Source organism: Oncorhynchus mykiss, chromosome 13 (assembly GCF_057628025.1).
Source record: "Oncorhynchus mykiss isolate SJ-2025 chromosome 13, ASM5762802v1, whole genome shotgun sequence".
In the NCBI taxonomy this organism is placed as follows: domain Eukaryota; kingdom Metazoa; phylum Chordata; class Actinopteri; order Salmoniformes; family Salmonidae; genus Oncorhynchus; species Oncorhynchus mykiss.
Window position 1 is genome coordinate 42,693,113 of NC_143034.1, and position 15,825 is coordinate 42,708,937.

The 15,825-nt window shown below is 43.1% G+C and overlaps 1 protein-coding gene, 1 long non-coding RNA gene and 1 pseudogene across 3 annotated transcripts in view; 1 reads left to right on the top strand and 2 right to left on the bottom strand.

The window, feature by feature from the left end:
* LOC149978890 (uncharacterized) overlaps positions 1–2,374 on the top strand; it is a 699,006-nt gene extending 696,632 nt beyond the window's left edge. Inside the window, exon 3 of the long non-coding RNA XR_016485897.1 lies at positions 2,241–2,374. This is a non-coding gene — a long non-coding RNA (uncharacterized LOC149978890). The remainder of the gene's footprint in view (positions 1–2,240) is intronic.
* On the bottom strand, positions 601–11,125 carry nags (N-acetylglutamate synthase). Of its 2 annotated transcripts, none has more exons than XM_021557547.3 (8): positions 10,537–11,125; positions 6,676–6,953; positions 6,362–6,575; positions 5,336–5,516; positions 4,225–4,264; positions 2,756–2,887; positions 2,238–2,420; positions 601–1,886 (listed from the first exon to the last, which is right to left on the bottom strand). In XM_021557547.3, exons 1-8 carry the CDS (start codon positions 10,900–10,902, stop codon positions 1,712–1,714), a joined length of 1,569 nt encoding a protein of 522 aa, XP_021413222.1. In that variant the 5' UTR covers positions 10,903–11,125; the 3' UTR covers positions 601–1,711. The 2 variants fall into 2 exon arrangements, with proteins under 2 accessions (XP_021413222.1, XP_090052355.1); XM_090196229.1 differs by lacking the exon at positions 10,537–11,125 and adding an exon at positions 9,866–9,969.
* LOC149978893 (uncharacterized) lies at positions 7,493–9,170 on the bottom strand (annotated as a pseudogene).
* Positions 11,126–15,825: the final 4,700 nt, after the last annotated feature.

Genomic DNA, 15,825 nt, shown 5'->3' on the forward strand with positions numbered 1-15,825 from the left:
AAAATCCCAAATTGTTTGCACAGTCAACTTACACACAGCTCTGACACACACGTACCCCACCAGACATTCCACCGGGGGTCTTTTCACAGTCCTCAAATCCAGAAAATATTCAAGAAAGCGTATAGTATTATGTAGAGCCATTATTGCATGGAACTCATATTGCTCAAATCAACAGCAAACCTGGTTTCAAAAAACAGATAAAGCAACACCTCACGGGACAATGCCTCTCTGCTATTTGACCTAGGTAGTTTGTGAGTACCTATTGATATGTAGGCTGTGTGTGCCTTAAAAAAACAAAAAAAACAAAAAACTATGTGATGTAGTTCTGTCCTTGTCTACTAATGTTCTGTGTTATGTAACGTTTCATGTTGTGTCGCTAGAGGGGTCTGAATACTCACTAAATGTAGCGACCAAGTCACTAAGATGGCAACACTGTTCAGGGGACGCGCTGCTGTAACTGAAAAGCTGCCTTTCCAGAGCGTGCGCTTGATGTTTTAACTAGTAAATTGGTTTTAACTAGTAAATTGGTTGCCCATTGGATTGTTGCAGTGAATTTAAGGCATTCATGGAATTCCAGACAAAATCCACAGTAGGTCTGTGTGTTTCAAAATGTAAACTTTAATTCAATGTAAAATTACACGTTGAACCAATGGCTGATCATTTTTATACATTTCAACTATTGTTCAAAATATGCATGTTGTAAACCTCCAGAATGTATGAAGTCAATTACTGTTTTTTGTCCCCCAGATGACTAAAATCACACCCATTTTAAGTCAGTTAATTTGATTGGCAATCTTTTGTGCATTTAACAGTGGAGGTCAGCCATGTAAAAGGCTAGCTGCATTTTTTATATTACCTTGGTCCTTGAATGGACTACGGTAACTCCAAAACCAGCATTGAGTCTATTTGAAATTCTTGAGATTCAAGTAAAAAAATGTCACATAAAAATTTAAACTTCACATTTGTTCTAGAGTTAAGACAAAAGTGTAAAAAAAATTTTAAAAAAAATGATACTGGCATTGACCACTGTGGTTAATCCAGCATGAAAGTGACCGAATGCTGGATATACACTGAAGAAATACCCTTTGAAATGTAAACATTGGCACAAGTCTCTTAAAGCCCCATCTTGAAATGTTTGTATTTGAAACATATTTCTGAAATGTAAAAAAATAAATAATAATTAAAAAGCTCCAAGATGAAAAAGGGAAGCCAATCTATAAACTCCAGAAGACATTCATCTCTCATCATGTATTTCTTAAATTAGATTTTGCTTCAGGGCTTTCTAAGGGCCAAATCATAACTTGAGATCTGCCTTCAACGCTCACATATCCCCCAATGACATCAATGCAAGGTGCACAGAGTGTTGAGTTTTGAGCATGTACCTCAATTTGGGATTTGGCCCAAGCACAGTAGTGAAATCAACTACATGAGGGGTGTGAATCCAGACTGAATGTACAACCTTTTCCACCAAACAAACCTTCAGCAGCCAGAGTGCTGAAGGCACGCTTACTGCAATTCTGCCAGATCCAAATATAACCACCGCAGTCTAACCCAAGATGCTCTCTGGCACTCAAAACAATGACATACTGCACCAAGCCACCACATCAAATTTACCACAAAACAGTTTGTCAATGGGAGGAACTGCTTATTTTAGCATGGTGTTCGGCAACCATTTATTTAGGCCTGGAGGAGGAATGTTGGGAGAGTTCATTCAGGATCCTGGGGGTGGCTGCTGGGGGGCTCCCCCCATTATCGGACCGTGGAAGGAGTCTGGAACGCGTTTGGCATACTCTACGAGCTGGTACGACTCCCTGATGTCTGAGAGGCCGAACCAAAATACAATCCAGCTGCCGTTGACAAAGCTTCCGTCGCAATGCTTGAAGTACCTGAGGATAGGTGGAGAAAAGGAAGGAAAAATACATTCTAAAAAAAAAGAGACAACCCTGTACACAGCAGTGAGTCTAGGTGTTGGTTCAGGCAGGGACAACTAGTATACTAAACATCTACATTAGAAAGACAGAGCTTGACTTTTATTTTTAATTCACAGTTAAAAAAATTTAAAAAATGATTTTTTTGGCAGTGAAAAAAAACTTGACAAATTGCCCCGCAGAATTGGAGAGAAAATCTTCTAGATACTCTCAAATGGACTCTGATACTTCAGCCATTATGTGGGGCCAAAACAGCCATAAGTCATGTTTCTTGTGTCCATTGTGCAGTGAGTGTCATGTTCTCCTCACCAGGGGTTGATGCGGTTGGTGGCGCGGGACCTCCAGAAGAGCTTGCCCAGGTCCTGCCTGATGCACTCCCACAGGATCTGGCTGGTGCCCTCACCCTGCTTGCTGCTGCTCACCACAAACTTGTCCAGATAGGGCGTATCGCTGCTCAGAGGCTCCCTGGTGATGATGGCTGCTGCACTGTACCTGCAGGTGATAGAACATTCCATGTTGCGGTTTCTTTGAGACACGGGCAAGGTTCCCGTTCTTTACCTACCCTTCTCCAGTAGCGTGGACTCGTTCACTCCTCCTCATGCATTGAAAATCATTGGGTTGGTGTAAGCATTGGCTGGAGGAAGTTTCCTTCCACTGCCATATTCCTCACAACATTTTTTTTTGTTCATCTATGAGAGCGGATTGTACAAGTTTACACATCTGGAGAAGGGTAAGAGAATCGGAATGTAGCCACAGATCAGGAAAAGGCAAAGGAAAAAAGGATGCCACACATGAAGACGTGTGTGTGTGTGTGGGGGGGGGGCTACCCTTCAGAGAGGTAGATGGAGTGGAGGCGGCCTTTGAGTGACTCAATGTAGTCCTCCCTCAGGTTCTTTTCGAAAGACTTGTTTATCAGGGCCAGTAGGCGGTCTAGGTCTATGTCATCCAGAGTGCTGTACCTGGCCAAACAAAAGGATAGAGAGAGAGATAGATGGTAGTTGCACACAGTAATTGTAGTTGTGATTAACTTTGCATCACTTTTAACAGACACCTGACAAGCTCAACTATCTATGACAAGACCCTTGGGATGGCAGGCATCACCCGTCTCAAAGTCAGAATTAATTCATTGGCTGACGGGAGAAAAGTCATCTTTCCCCATGCCTAATTGCACACATGCAGTGCACAAAAGACTGAAGTCAGAATTGATCTTATCAAAACACTATACATCTGTAGTTGATATTTTTCTTCCTGCGCAAACCTTAACTTGCTAAGTCTACATCTAGTTAAGGAGTTGTGGTTGTAGGAGAGTATTTGTTCCAATATCCTTGTTTCACAACATAGCACAACGGCCATCTGCACGGGCTTGTCATGAGGGAGTACTCTGTGTACAGCCTGTGTGCGATTAGAAGTGGAAAATACCACCTGTGGTGTGTGAACAGAAACTTGTCTCCCTAGACTTATGGTTCCTGTCCTGTGACAGGTGAAATTATTGTTATGGTGCCGACACGAAAGGCTTAGTGAGGAAACTAAGCGATATTATGTCAGAAGTAAATGGCATGAGCAAGTAGCCTAACTGTTCCTAAATTTCACACAAAAATCTTGCACTGACGTCAATGGAAGAGTTTCCATAATAGTCAGGTTAAACATGCACGACTCAAGATAGGAGGCTCCGCCCACAGTGAACACATCCAAGTTGAAAGCAAAATTGCAAGCCAACAGAGAAGAGAGTATGATAGAGAACTTACATATTTAGCTGGTTTATTTGATATTAATGGTTAACAATTCATATTTAACTAATAGTAACACTGTCCTGTTAGTGTGTTTTCATGGGCTCCACTAGTTCCCTGCAGCTAATCTGGACGTATGGTCACTAGAGACGGCTTGAGCTGACAAATGAGTTAAAAACTGCATTACATAGACAAGATGTGGTGGGTGTAACTGAGATTGAGGAATTGTTCTAAACTCCTCCTGGCATTGTCTCTAAATCATCCTTGCATCTGGGAAACTAAGCCAGGGAGGGGTTAAGACAACAACCCAAGTGCAGATAACGACAGGATGAACCCAGAGTGGCTTATGATGCTCCTTGGTCTGCATGAGAGGGGATTGAACCAACCATGGCTGAGCATTGCTAGTGTCAGCTATATATAGTACTCTGCATTTGTGTAAAGGTTAGGTTACTCGGTCGACCAGCCTCATTGCAATAATGAAATCGATATTAAATAAAGATGATTGTTTGAAGAAATGACCAAGTCTCTCGCAGTACTGAATTTCCACAACAAGAGACTGAAATACTCACTTGTGAATGGGGTCTCCATTCTTGAACAGTGTACCAGAACCTATGAAAACAGCAGGGGTGAAAATGAACAATTGTGTACACAAAGCATGTCAAATCAGGAAGCACACATGCCACGATACAATGTTGAGGACAAGGTGAACTAGCTTGAAAAGTGAATTACCCAAGGACTGTTGAGGAGTCTGCCATTTCCTTGTGTCAGTACTTTGAGTGTACAGAATGGGATAAATCTAACCAGTTAGGTCAGTGAAGGATTGATTACCTGTCGTGTAGACTTTGCATGCAGTGACTCACATTTACATATCTGTGCTGTATGATAAAGAAATGGAGACACCCAGGTCAACGAGTGCATCTTTAAAACCTCTGCTGTGCTAAGGTCACTTCTCAAAATACACATCCTAGGACCTTAACATGACCCTTGGTTGGATTTCAGGTGTCACAGATACACATAGATGCCGTGCACAACATGAGCTGCATGCATGGACACACAGTCTACTACAGTGGAGGCTGGTGAGGGGAGGACGGCTCATAATAATGGCCAGAACGGAGCGAATGGAATGGCATCAAACTATGTATTTTTTAAACTATTCCTGTCATTCTGCTCCAGCCATTACCGCGTTTCCGTCCTCCCCAATTAAGGTGCCACCAACCTCCTGTGGTCTACTACACCTCGAGGGCCAGAGTGTCTGCTGGGGTCTGTTCTTTACTTCAATTCAGCGAGTGATTAAGAACTGGGACACCGGCGGCCGTATGTATGAAGTGTCTCGGAGCATAACGAATACGATTATATGGACAGGAAGGACCTGATCCTAGATCAGCACTCCTACTCTGAGATGCTTGATACATAAAAGCCCCTGTGAGATAAAAGGGAAGCAGCAGAAAGGGAGTGAGCAGGGACTGACTCCAGAGGACTGAAGTTGCGGAACGCCTATGCCTGCCTTAAGGGGCCCCAAACTCTGCTCAGCAACATGAGAGGTGAGCCCCACGTGCCATCAACAGCAGCAGTGACAGGTGCAGAGTGTGAGTGAGTGTGTAGAGAGTATTGGTTAGACATAGGGGTTAGTCAGTGGGGGGGGGGGGGGGGGGGGGTCACACACATACAGGTCTCCCTCACCCTTGTGGCTGAACAGCTCTGTGAGCATTGTGCTGGCAGAGGTGATAACTGCAGAGGACTCGCAGGGAAGCTGGTTCAGGAGCTGGGCGATGGTGCCCACCCTCCGACGCTCGGCCAAGCTCAGCCACGGCGCCCCCGACAGACTGGGAAGATCACCGGGCAGAGACACTAGATCCAGCACCTGATATGTGGACAGGAGAGTGGGACAGAAAGACATCAAGGTGAACAAAATAAAGGAAACACTTGAGTAAATGAGGGTTCTGGCGGCTCGGTTATGGAGTGGGGTGCATTTTCCTGACATGGTTTAGGTCCTCTCATCCCCTTAGAGGGAAAGGTAAACACCAATAAATACACAGCCCTTCTGTGTGATCACCTTCAACCTATGGTGAAGCACTTCTATCCTGATGGGAGTGTCCTCTTCCAGGATGACAATGCCCCCATCCACAGGGCACGAGAGGTCACTAAATGGTTTGATGAGCATGAAAACGATGTAAACCATATGCCATGGCCGTCTCAGTCACCACATCTCAACCCAATTGAACACTTATGGGAGATTCTGGAGCAGCACCTGAAACAGCGTTTTCCACCACCATCAACAAAACACCAAATTACGGAGTTCTCATGTCTCCCTCCAATAGAGTTCCAGACACTTGTACAATCTATGCCAAGGCACATTGAAGATGTTCTGGTGTTCTTGATGGCCCAATGTCCTATTAAGACACTATGTTGGTGTTTCCTTTATTTTGGCAGTTCCCTGTAGTCCTATACTGGAGAGCAGGCAGGTGTTAGGCCTCTTTGATTGGGAGTAAATAGCCTACTGCTTCTAATGTACAGGAAATGTACGGATTTATCTGCTGTGAAAAGTCTGATGGGCCTACCTTCAAAGAGCAAAGAAGACAGCGACAAGCTCCTTAACTACATGCTGTAGGTCAAGTACCATGAACGCACGTGCATTGAGAAAATACTTAACCTCCAGCAATCTGCCACCCAACCCCCCCCCCCCATAATAACCCCAAATCAACCCACCTTGTGACTCTGATTGCGGAGGCCTCCCCAGCTGTTGAGGAACATGACTTTGAGTGGCTGCAGGACCTTGGAGATGGCGGCCGTGACATCCACCGAGTCCAGGACCACCGAGCGGCCCGTGGTGTCCCGCCCAACAGGGCACACTAGGGGGATGGCCCCGCAGTCCAGGCTCCACTGGAGCAGGCCTTTGTCCACTGCAATGGAGGACCCTGCACTGACAACACATAGGGCCGTTATTCCTCTTAAAAAGAAGTCAAAACAAACAAGTAATATCGTAATGCAAAGGAGGATAGGGTAAGTGTGGTAGGGGAGACCTGCTTCCTTGGGGTGGATCCTGCACCAGCAGCAAGGCCTCTGCACTGAAGAAAGGTATGACACTGGCTGAGTGGTGCTGTAGGACCTCTGTTAGGGTCTGGCACCGCTGAACGATATCAGCCCTGGAGTTGGAAGTAAACCCGTCTGGAGCGTCGTCATCCTCAGGCCGTGACAGTCCCATCACCACCACTGGCTTCATGTCCATCCGCTGCAGGAACGAGAGCCCAAACGCCAGACTCTGCAGCATCTCTCGGCTCTCGAATACAGATTTGTCCACCTGACATGAAGATAGATTTCAAATGACAGTGAACAAGTGCTAGATATCAATAATTTATCAAAACTCATAAAAGGGCTAACCATGACGAGAGTTTCTTCTTCTTTCGGGTTTGGTGTGGCGGATCGCATCCAACTTTTAGGCGCATACACCGCCACCTACTGTTTTGGTGTGTGAGGCCAGTCACAGCCTATCTACAGTACATTCTTGATACGGTAATAAAAAAAAATATGGGAAAAGGTAAATCTTCGCAATCCCAAGTACTTCTCTGCCGCCTCAATCTTTATTTTCTGTGAATTCCAATCCATTTCCGCAGTACAGTTGACAACCGTGGCTATGAACGCTAAGAAACCCACCTTACTGAAACACATTATTCCCATTCCTCTCTATTGGTCTCTGGTTACTCACAGGAATCCTCTCAGTATCCCTCACCCTGTAACCATCTTCCTCTACTACTTCTGCATACGACACTTTCTGTACTACTATGACCATGGCAACCTCAAATCTCCAACCCCATGGGCACCCCCACAACTAACCACTTTCTCCAACGATACTTCACATTCCTCCTTCACACTTCTCACATCAAGGAATCTCCCTCCTACACACTGCTGCAACATGCCCATAAACTTGACACCTAAAACACTGTAGTATTTTCGGAACAGAATCCCTCACGGAATAACTTCCTAACTTGACCTTATGGCAAAGACTCTGCAAGACTGAGTCTTCTCCGTTTCCCCACACTCTCCTCCGGATATGCATCGCACCAAGCGGCTGGCGTCGCAGACAACGGGACTCCTCCATTTCAACTGATCCCCCTTAACACTTAATGCCTCCCCGTTATCACTCCTTTCAACGGCACCCTGCTCTGGAAGGCAAAGCAAGTCACATTTCTTGTTCCTAATCGCGTGACCTGGAGCACCCGCTCCCTGAAGAAACACAAAATCACCACTAGTCCAATCACTTAATCTCACTAACTCAACAGTCCCCAACCTCTTCTCCACCCAACCTGACACCACATATGGATCAGCCAAAATGCAAGGATCCATTCTCTCCACGAATCTCACTCCCACTGGGCCAGAATCATCCTTTGCATCCTCGCACAAATTCTGCAGTCCTCACTGCAGGTACTACAGCCATCCTCTCGTCAGGTTCCATCTCTGAGCTAATATGGGACATATCCCTCTTTTTGCACTTGACGCCAACCTCCCTCACCACACTGCTTCCCTCTACACTGAGCTCCTTTCCTCACCACACTGCTTCCCTCTACACTGAGCTCCTTTCCTCACCACACTGCTTCCCTCTACACTGAGCTCCTTTCCTCACCACACTGCTTCCCTCTACACTGAGCTCCTTTCCTCACCACACTGCTTCCCTCTACACTGAGCTCCTTTCCTCACCACACTGCTCCCCTCTACACTGAGCTCCTTTCCTCACCACACTGCATCCCTCTACACTGAGCTCCTTTCCTCACCACACTGCTTCCCTCTACACTCAGCTCCTTTCTCCACCACACTGCTTCCCTCTACACTGAGCTCCTTTCCTCACCCCAATGCTTTCCTCTACACTGAGCTCCTTTCTTCACCACACTGAGCTCCTTTCTTCACCACACTGCTTCCCTCTAAACTGAGCTCCTTTCTTCACCACACTGCTTCCCTCTACACTGAGCTCCTTTCTTCACCACACTGCCAATCCACCATCTTCTCCTTCACCAGATCTTCCAGAAGGCTTGTGCAATACCCCCACTCCATATTTACTCAGAATATGCGCCACTTTCTTCATTTCTTCTTTGTCTGCCATCTTCCCACAGAAGGATTACCAAGCGTTTGCTTGTCTTTTATAAAATATTTTTTTTATTATTATAATAATAATAATAATAATAATCATCAGGCTCTCGACACTATCTTAAAACCTTCCATGATGAGAGCTACTGGGCGTGTAGCAGAGCCGGACTGCTCATTAGGCAGGATAACGAGGCAGATTGACTAGGGCGGGATTTTCTGAGCTAAACTGACCAAGACGCACCTCCAACAACACATAAAGCATCACATAATTCTGCCTAAAAACAATGACAATTTCTCTCAAGTGGCATGTTGGCTTTTTAGGTGAGAGCTGATGCCACCCTGTGATAAGCTGTGTCCGCTTTGTCAAAGGCAGGGACGCAACATATTTATCCTGTCCATTCCCAGCGCACCTCTACAGGGTGCTGTTGAAGAGACGCATTGCTGCGGCGCACCACCAACATTCTGTCCCCCCCAAAAAATTATCTAACACAAATCATGTAACAGATATAGCCTGTGGTAGAAAGAGTATGTGGCCTTTTCTGTAGCCTACAGGTTGGAGATAAAAATGTATGACAATGTAATGAGATGGAAACTTTATACATCATGCAGGTTTCTCCGGTCAAATAGCCTAACCTAAATGGCACCCAATCAAATAAAACAATGCTCTGACATGTTAAACATATCCTAAAAACAGGACAGGTCAAAGTCAAATGGACACTATGGAATCAACATTCAAATGGTTTTATAAAGCCCTTTTTACATCAGCAGATGTCACAAAGTGCTACACAGAAACCTAGCCTAAAATCCCAAACAGAAAGCAATGCAGATGTGGAAGTACGTGGTTAGGAAAAACTCCCGGCTACTCAACTGCTGTTCCAGCGGGCTAAATTGTCATGATCAGTGGCTTCAAGTTTGTAGCCTTACATTTTTTTACGAGCTGATCATAGTGAAAAAATAAAATTATTCTCCATTTCCCGCTGTGTAAACACATTGCAAATAGGCTCAGAATAACTCCTCCTGATAAAGTTGGGTAGCTGATATAAATTACATATTTTAAAAACTTTCATTCAGAACTGAAAATAATCCCGATTTCAACATCTGGAAAATACATATTTTAAACATCATTTTGCTTACTGGGACTATTCTAGTAGAGGAGGCAATTTGATTATTATCGGCAGTGTCCAGTACCGACCCTGATGTGACGTCTTATTCCAGATACACTCTAACACACCTGATTCAGTAACCAAGGTCCTGCTGATTAGAATAAGGTGTTCAAGCAGGGCTAGAACAAAAGCCTGCAGACAGCACACCCAGTAACTCTTCAGAAGGAGGGTTGGCCACGCCTGCTCTAAAAGTGGCTGACTGGTGAACCTATCCTGCTCTTGAGCTACAGTCACCTCACAATATCAAGCGGTACACTCCTCATGCCCATAAAGCTATGCAGCGCCAGCGATTTTTGCTAGCGACTATTGTTTCTAAGGTTTGTGTGTAGCACATGAGCATTGCGCAGAACGTTAAACGGAGGAGATATTTGCCTATGTATGAGCTACCTAGTTACAGTTAGGTAGTTATAGCATAATTCGAATTGGATAGGTTATCATGAGATTTTTAGTTAAAGTTGTTGGACAGATGCCAGGCAGTAACTAGTTATAAAAATTCTGACAGCTGTACACAACAATTATTAGTTCGCTTCAATCACTTGGTAACGAACCAGCTATTCCGTTTGACAGTTATTTTCATTCATTGTGCCCCTATATTTTTTTTGCAAGTTACACTGGCATTAGCCTAGCTTGTTAGCCACTTACCTCGAGCACTGCAAATGCTGGCGCTTGTGCCAAACTGGCTCTCTGAAATTGGGTCAACCAGTACCGAGCTTCTCGAGGGTCTCCACCAATTTCATTGAGAAACGCTTTCACATCCCGATAAATTAACGTGCGGTTTGACAGAACGTAGCGGTCAGAGGCTGAGAAAAAGTTAGGGAACTCTTGCTGGGCCAACGCCGGGGTTTTGCCTCCCTGGCCGACCGCCTTTGAACTCGCCAAGCGTCGCTGAAGTTTTAACATTCGCCGGTGACATGTGTTCGGGACAAGCCCCGGTGAGGGGTTCGTCAAGTATTTACCAGCCATTACCATGACTCTGCAACTGGAGGTACCACTGTTGACTTTAGCCATGTTTGCTGGCTAATACAGGTCGTTTTATAACTAGCTAAGTAACTAAACTGGTTCTACACCTCCAACACGCCTAAAAATATTACTGACAGACGTTTCAGGCAGAGGGATTTAACTAGTGTAGACGACGGAAGGACGGTACTCAAAAGGTGTGGTTGCCATAGACACCACGCAGCTTCATAAAAAGAGGGTCCGTTCTAGGTTCACTCCAACTCCAGTTGTGACGGTGATTCGCCAAGGTAAAGTACGTTTTATTTCAGACATTCACCGTTAGCATATTTAAATGTTGACAATGTCCATTCCTCTCTGATTACTACGAAAGATATATTTTTTTTTGACTGGGATGAATGTGCGATTGCTAGGGCCCTTGAGTTTCCCAGTGACGTGGTTAATTCCACCAATTACATTATTTATATTTTGAATTTTAAAACAATCATAACCTTTTAACTGAAGTTCATCCTAATTTATTTAATATGTACTGTAGCCTAAACTGCATGGTTTCCCGGGTAGTAGTGGGAAGATCACAACATATCATCTCGTGACTCCAAGTTCGATATGATGGCTAATATATCAATATTTGCGCATAAAGGCGTTTCCACCGCAATTTTTTTCCGCATAATTAATTTTACGACACAAAAAAAATCCCACCCTGTCGAAAGAACAAATTATCAGTCTGCATTTATCAAATTGTACCGGCATTTCCATCAGCTGGGTCGTGACTTTTTTCAGTCATCAGGTAATTCATCCACATGAAGTGGTTGGATGGAAACCTCGTTATAAACATCAAAACAAGTGCACGTTGTTCTAAAAACATCTGGCCTACTTCCACAACCTTTGGTTTGCATAAAAAGTATTCATTTTTATAGAAATAATTGATCACGTAAATTGCATTTAAATCTCTTATCTGCTATAGCTTTTCCATGGATTATCGTAGAAACATCAAACTAAATCCATATTATTAAAACAAGACACTCAATGGAACTGACCCAAGTCATCACCAAAATACACATTTCGGCTGTACAAATGGTGCTACAGAATTACCTGCCGGTGACTATTGGCACACCGTCTCACAGCCACTCTCAGAGACAAACTCTGTAGATTGTTTGCTAGGGACCAGGTTGCCAGATGCCTTATTAACACACCTAGCCGATCTAGGGCAGTCATCTTGGGTTCCAGATCCCCAATTCCTTTCCGTCGTCTCCAAGCAGTTGCAGAGAGAGCATCAAGCTCCTACACCTCTGCCCTGCCAACACAACTGGAGTCATTCAGATACAGTGCCTTTCACATTTTGTTGTGTTACAACGTTTTTCCCATTGAATGACTGGGATTTTATATATGGACTGTGCGACTCTCTTTACTTCATAGCTTATAGTTTATTCGCCGTTAGTCAGCACCTCTACATAAAATATATTTTTTTCTGGGTGTGTGCCAGTTTGTTATTCACAACGTTGGATTGAAATAGATTTAATTGTAATACAAATCACATAATACGTTATAGACTCAGTCCGTGTGAAATAATAGTGGTTGACATGATTTTTGAATGTCTACACCTTCCGCTTTCCCCCATACATACGTAAGGTCCCTCAGTCAAGTACTGAATTTCAAGCACAGATTTAAGTACATAGACCAGGCCCTTACTGCCTACATAGACTTGAAATGATTGGCCACTTTAATAAATTGATCACTAGTCACTTTAATAATGCCACTTTAATAATGTTTACATATCTTGCATTACTTATCTCACATGTATATACTGTGTTTTAGGTGGTTGTTGTGGAATTGTTAGATTACATGTTAGATATTGCTGCACTGTCAGAACAAGAAGCACAAGCATTTCGCCACAGTCGCAATATCTGCTAACTGTATGTGACCAATACAATTTTATTAGATTTTTACAGTGCATTCGGAAAGTATTCAGACCTCTTCTCGTTTTCCACATTTTGTTAAGTTGCAGCCTTATTCTAAAATGGATACAATTATTGTTTCCCCGCATCAATCTACACACTACCCCATAATGACAAAGCGAAAACACGTCTTTAGATAATAAAAAATACAACAAATACCTTATTTACATATTTCAACAACAAAAATAATCTAAAAACCTGCTTTTGCTTAGTCATTATGGGATATTGTGTGTAGATTGACGAAGGGGAAAATATACATTTTAGAATAAGGCTGTAAGGTAACAAAATTTGTAAAAAGTCTAGGGGTCTGAATACTTTCCGAATGCACTGTATATCAATATTTGCGCATAAAGTCGTTTCCACCGCGGTTAACTGCATAATTAATTTTACCGACACAAAATATCCTACCATGTTGAACGAACAAATTATCTGTTGGCATGTCAAACATTACACCAAAACGTCCTGTTTCTATCACAGCTGTTGTGATTTAAAAACAAATATGATATGACTTTACTTGCATAAAAACTGTTTGGAAACGTGTGATTGAAATTTAAAGGCAATGTTCCCCGTTAGTGGAGACTGCATTCACGGTAAATGCTGCAGATTTTCACTCAATAGGACATTACCTTTACATTTCTAGCGCGCTGTATGTAACGCTTCAGCAATACATATTGAATTGTGCACTTAAACGAATTACTGAGTTCCAAATTGCACCTCATAGCCCCTAATGTTTGCTAGCACCTCTGCCCTACACTTAGACTGTCATGCAGATCTGAAAAAGGTTGAATAGGTTGAAGGAAAAATATATGGTAAAAGAAAACGAAGAATACTTTATTGATCCATAATCTTTGCAGTCCACAGAAATACATCTTCTGCTTTGATCCCAACTTAACCCGAATGACACAAGCACACAGGTTGGAGAGTTAGGTCGTTTTCCCATATTGGATAGGCCTACATTTAACCAATCCTCTACATTTTCAACTCATGTATCCCTTTCCTCATACAGTACCTGAATCACTGCATCTAACCTACAGCTGTTATTTCAGTTTGATGGAGATATCCAAAATCAGGAGTTTGCCTTTCTGTCCCAACCTGTTTGACAAGCATGACAATAAGTTATGAATTTCTATGATTTTGTTATACTCTTTGGTGTGGTGAGGGGAAAGGCTCATGTACTACAGTAGGCCTAGCACCAAAACATCACTGCAAGGGCATTACTTTCTTAAATGGTTTATTTTTACAATTGTATGCACTCAATTTAGTTCTGAAAGATTAGATGCCATTCATCATCAAAATGAATCCCTTACAGGGGGATCCTATATATTTGAAAAATAAGCTGTCCTGAGTATTGCACATATAGGTCAATGCAATGGTCTCTAAGCCAGGGCAGCACATGGCCAGCACATGGTTGATCAAATATGAATGAAACAAAGGAAGGCATCTTGAAATGGGCGTGATCTGAAGATACATCTGCAGCAGAAAAGACCAGCAATAATGTAGGCCCTGACTCTACGGTGCACCAAAACATTACAATACTCTGGCTCTCCTCATTCCTTTAAGACTTCAAGTGCTCTTACTAGCCTAACAAATGTGCGTGATTCTGCGGCTTCCCCATCACTCCTCACCTCTCTGCAGCGTGTACATTCTACAGCCATTGTGATTATACAGTATTTTGTAGATGATATGGAGTCTTTTTAACAGAATCCATTCAATGCAAATCCACTCAACGTCCCCCAACCTGGTCTGAACTCTTTTAGGAAAAATACATTCTCTGAAGTTTGTCTCCAGTTGAAGGCTGACATTGTTTCTTTTAAGGCAGCTTCTCTTATCTCATGGTAAAGGTGTGAGCAAATCTGTCATCTCTGAACAGCCACAGGATTATTTGCAATCTGCTGAAATGGTTGCAACATCCATCCATGATCTACCAGAACCTAGCCAGAATGAGGCCCAGTTGTCAGAGGTGAGCCCAGTGGGGGATGTAGAGATTGACGCCTGCACCAAGGAATTTCTCAGCATGATTCTGACTTCCAATGAATCTGAAGACCAGGAGGAAGAATGCTCCCCTGTCTAGATGCATCCCCACTGCTATCCAGTATCAGGACAGTTTCATCTCCCAACTGGATGACTTCACTACTTTTCCCTTTCTGCTTGTGAGTTATCATCTGATGTGAGTCCACAGGAAAGCACAACCAGCATCCAAGCCCTTACATCTCCATTGGGTCTTCCAATCCCAAGCATCAGGAAACTATCCAGTATGCTTGGGCAGTATACCGTATACCGGGGTATTTGAAAGAGTTATGGGATGGTTTTTCAATATCGTTAACTATTTCTTTGAAGTTTTTACATACATGTTTATATTGGTAGCTACTTTTTAAAGGTGCAATATGCAAAAATCGCTCCATTTCCTGGTTGCAAAGAATTTGAATAGTTACCCTAATTTCAGTTTATACGACAAAAGAAGCAAGTATAGTGTTGAGAATCATTGTACCATCGAAACCACTGGGAAATATAGTTTCCATAACCAACAATATTGTATTTTCAGCTGTTTGAAGCTGGTGTACAAAAGTGAAAGACGCAAAAACTGAACTTAAGAATGGGAGGCATAGAAATATTAAACAGAACAGATCTACAGCTTCTTATACTTGCTTTCAATGAGAATGATATATCTATAACTCACATTTCTATGTGACTTTGGTCAGATCGCTCAAAAAGTTACATATTGCAGCTTTAAGTAAATACCTGCAGTCAACTTGTACAATGGGTTAGGAGATAAAGCAGATAGAGTTCTTAATATCGCCTGCCACATTATGAAGCTTATGGTTTCCCAGAACAGTTGTCAGTCATGTGTTTGTTTGTAAATAGCACAGCCGGAGAAAGTGGAAGCAGTCGAGTCCAGCTGTGTATTGACAGGGGTCGCATTTTATATTGAAAGTCAACTGTATTTTTTTTGCTTCAACAGAGTGATCAGGGATGTGCAACTTTAGTTTTCCACCACAGAAAATACATTAGTGCAACACATTCA

Coding starts and splice junctions, on each gene's coding strand:
- nags (XM_021557547.3), bottom strand. CDS start 10,902: ATGGCTAAAGTCAACAGTGGTACCTCCAGTTGCAGAGTCATGGTAATG. Junction 4,265..5,335: donor AGAGCTGTTCAGCCACAAGG/GTGAGGGAGACC, acceptor CTGTTTTCATAG/GTTCTGGTACACTGTTCAAG. Junction 2,421..2,755: donor TCCATCTACCTCTCTGAAGG/GTAGCCCCCCCC, acceptor TATCACCTGCAG/GTACAGTGCAGCAGCCATCA.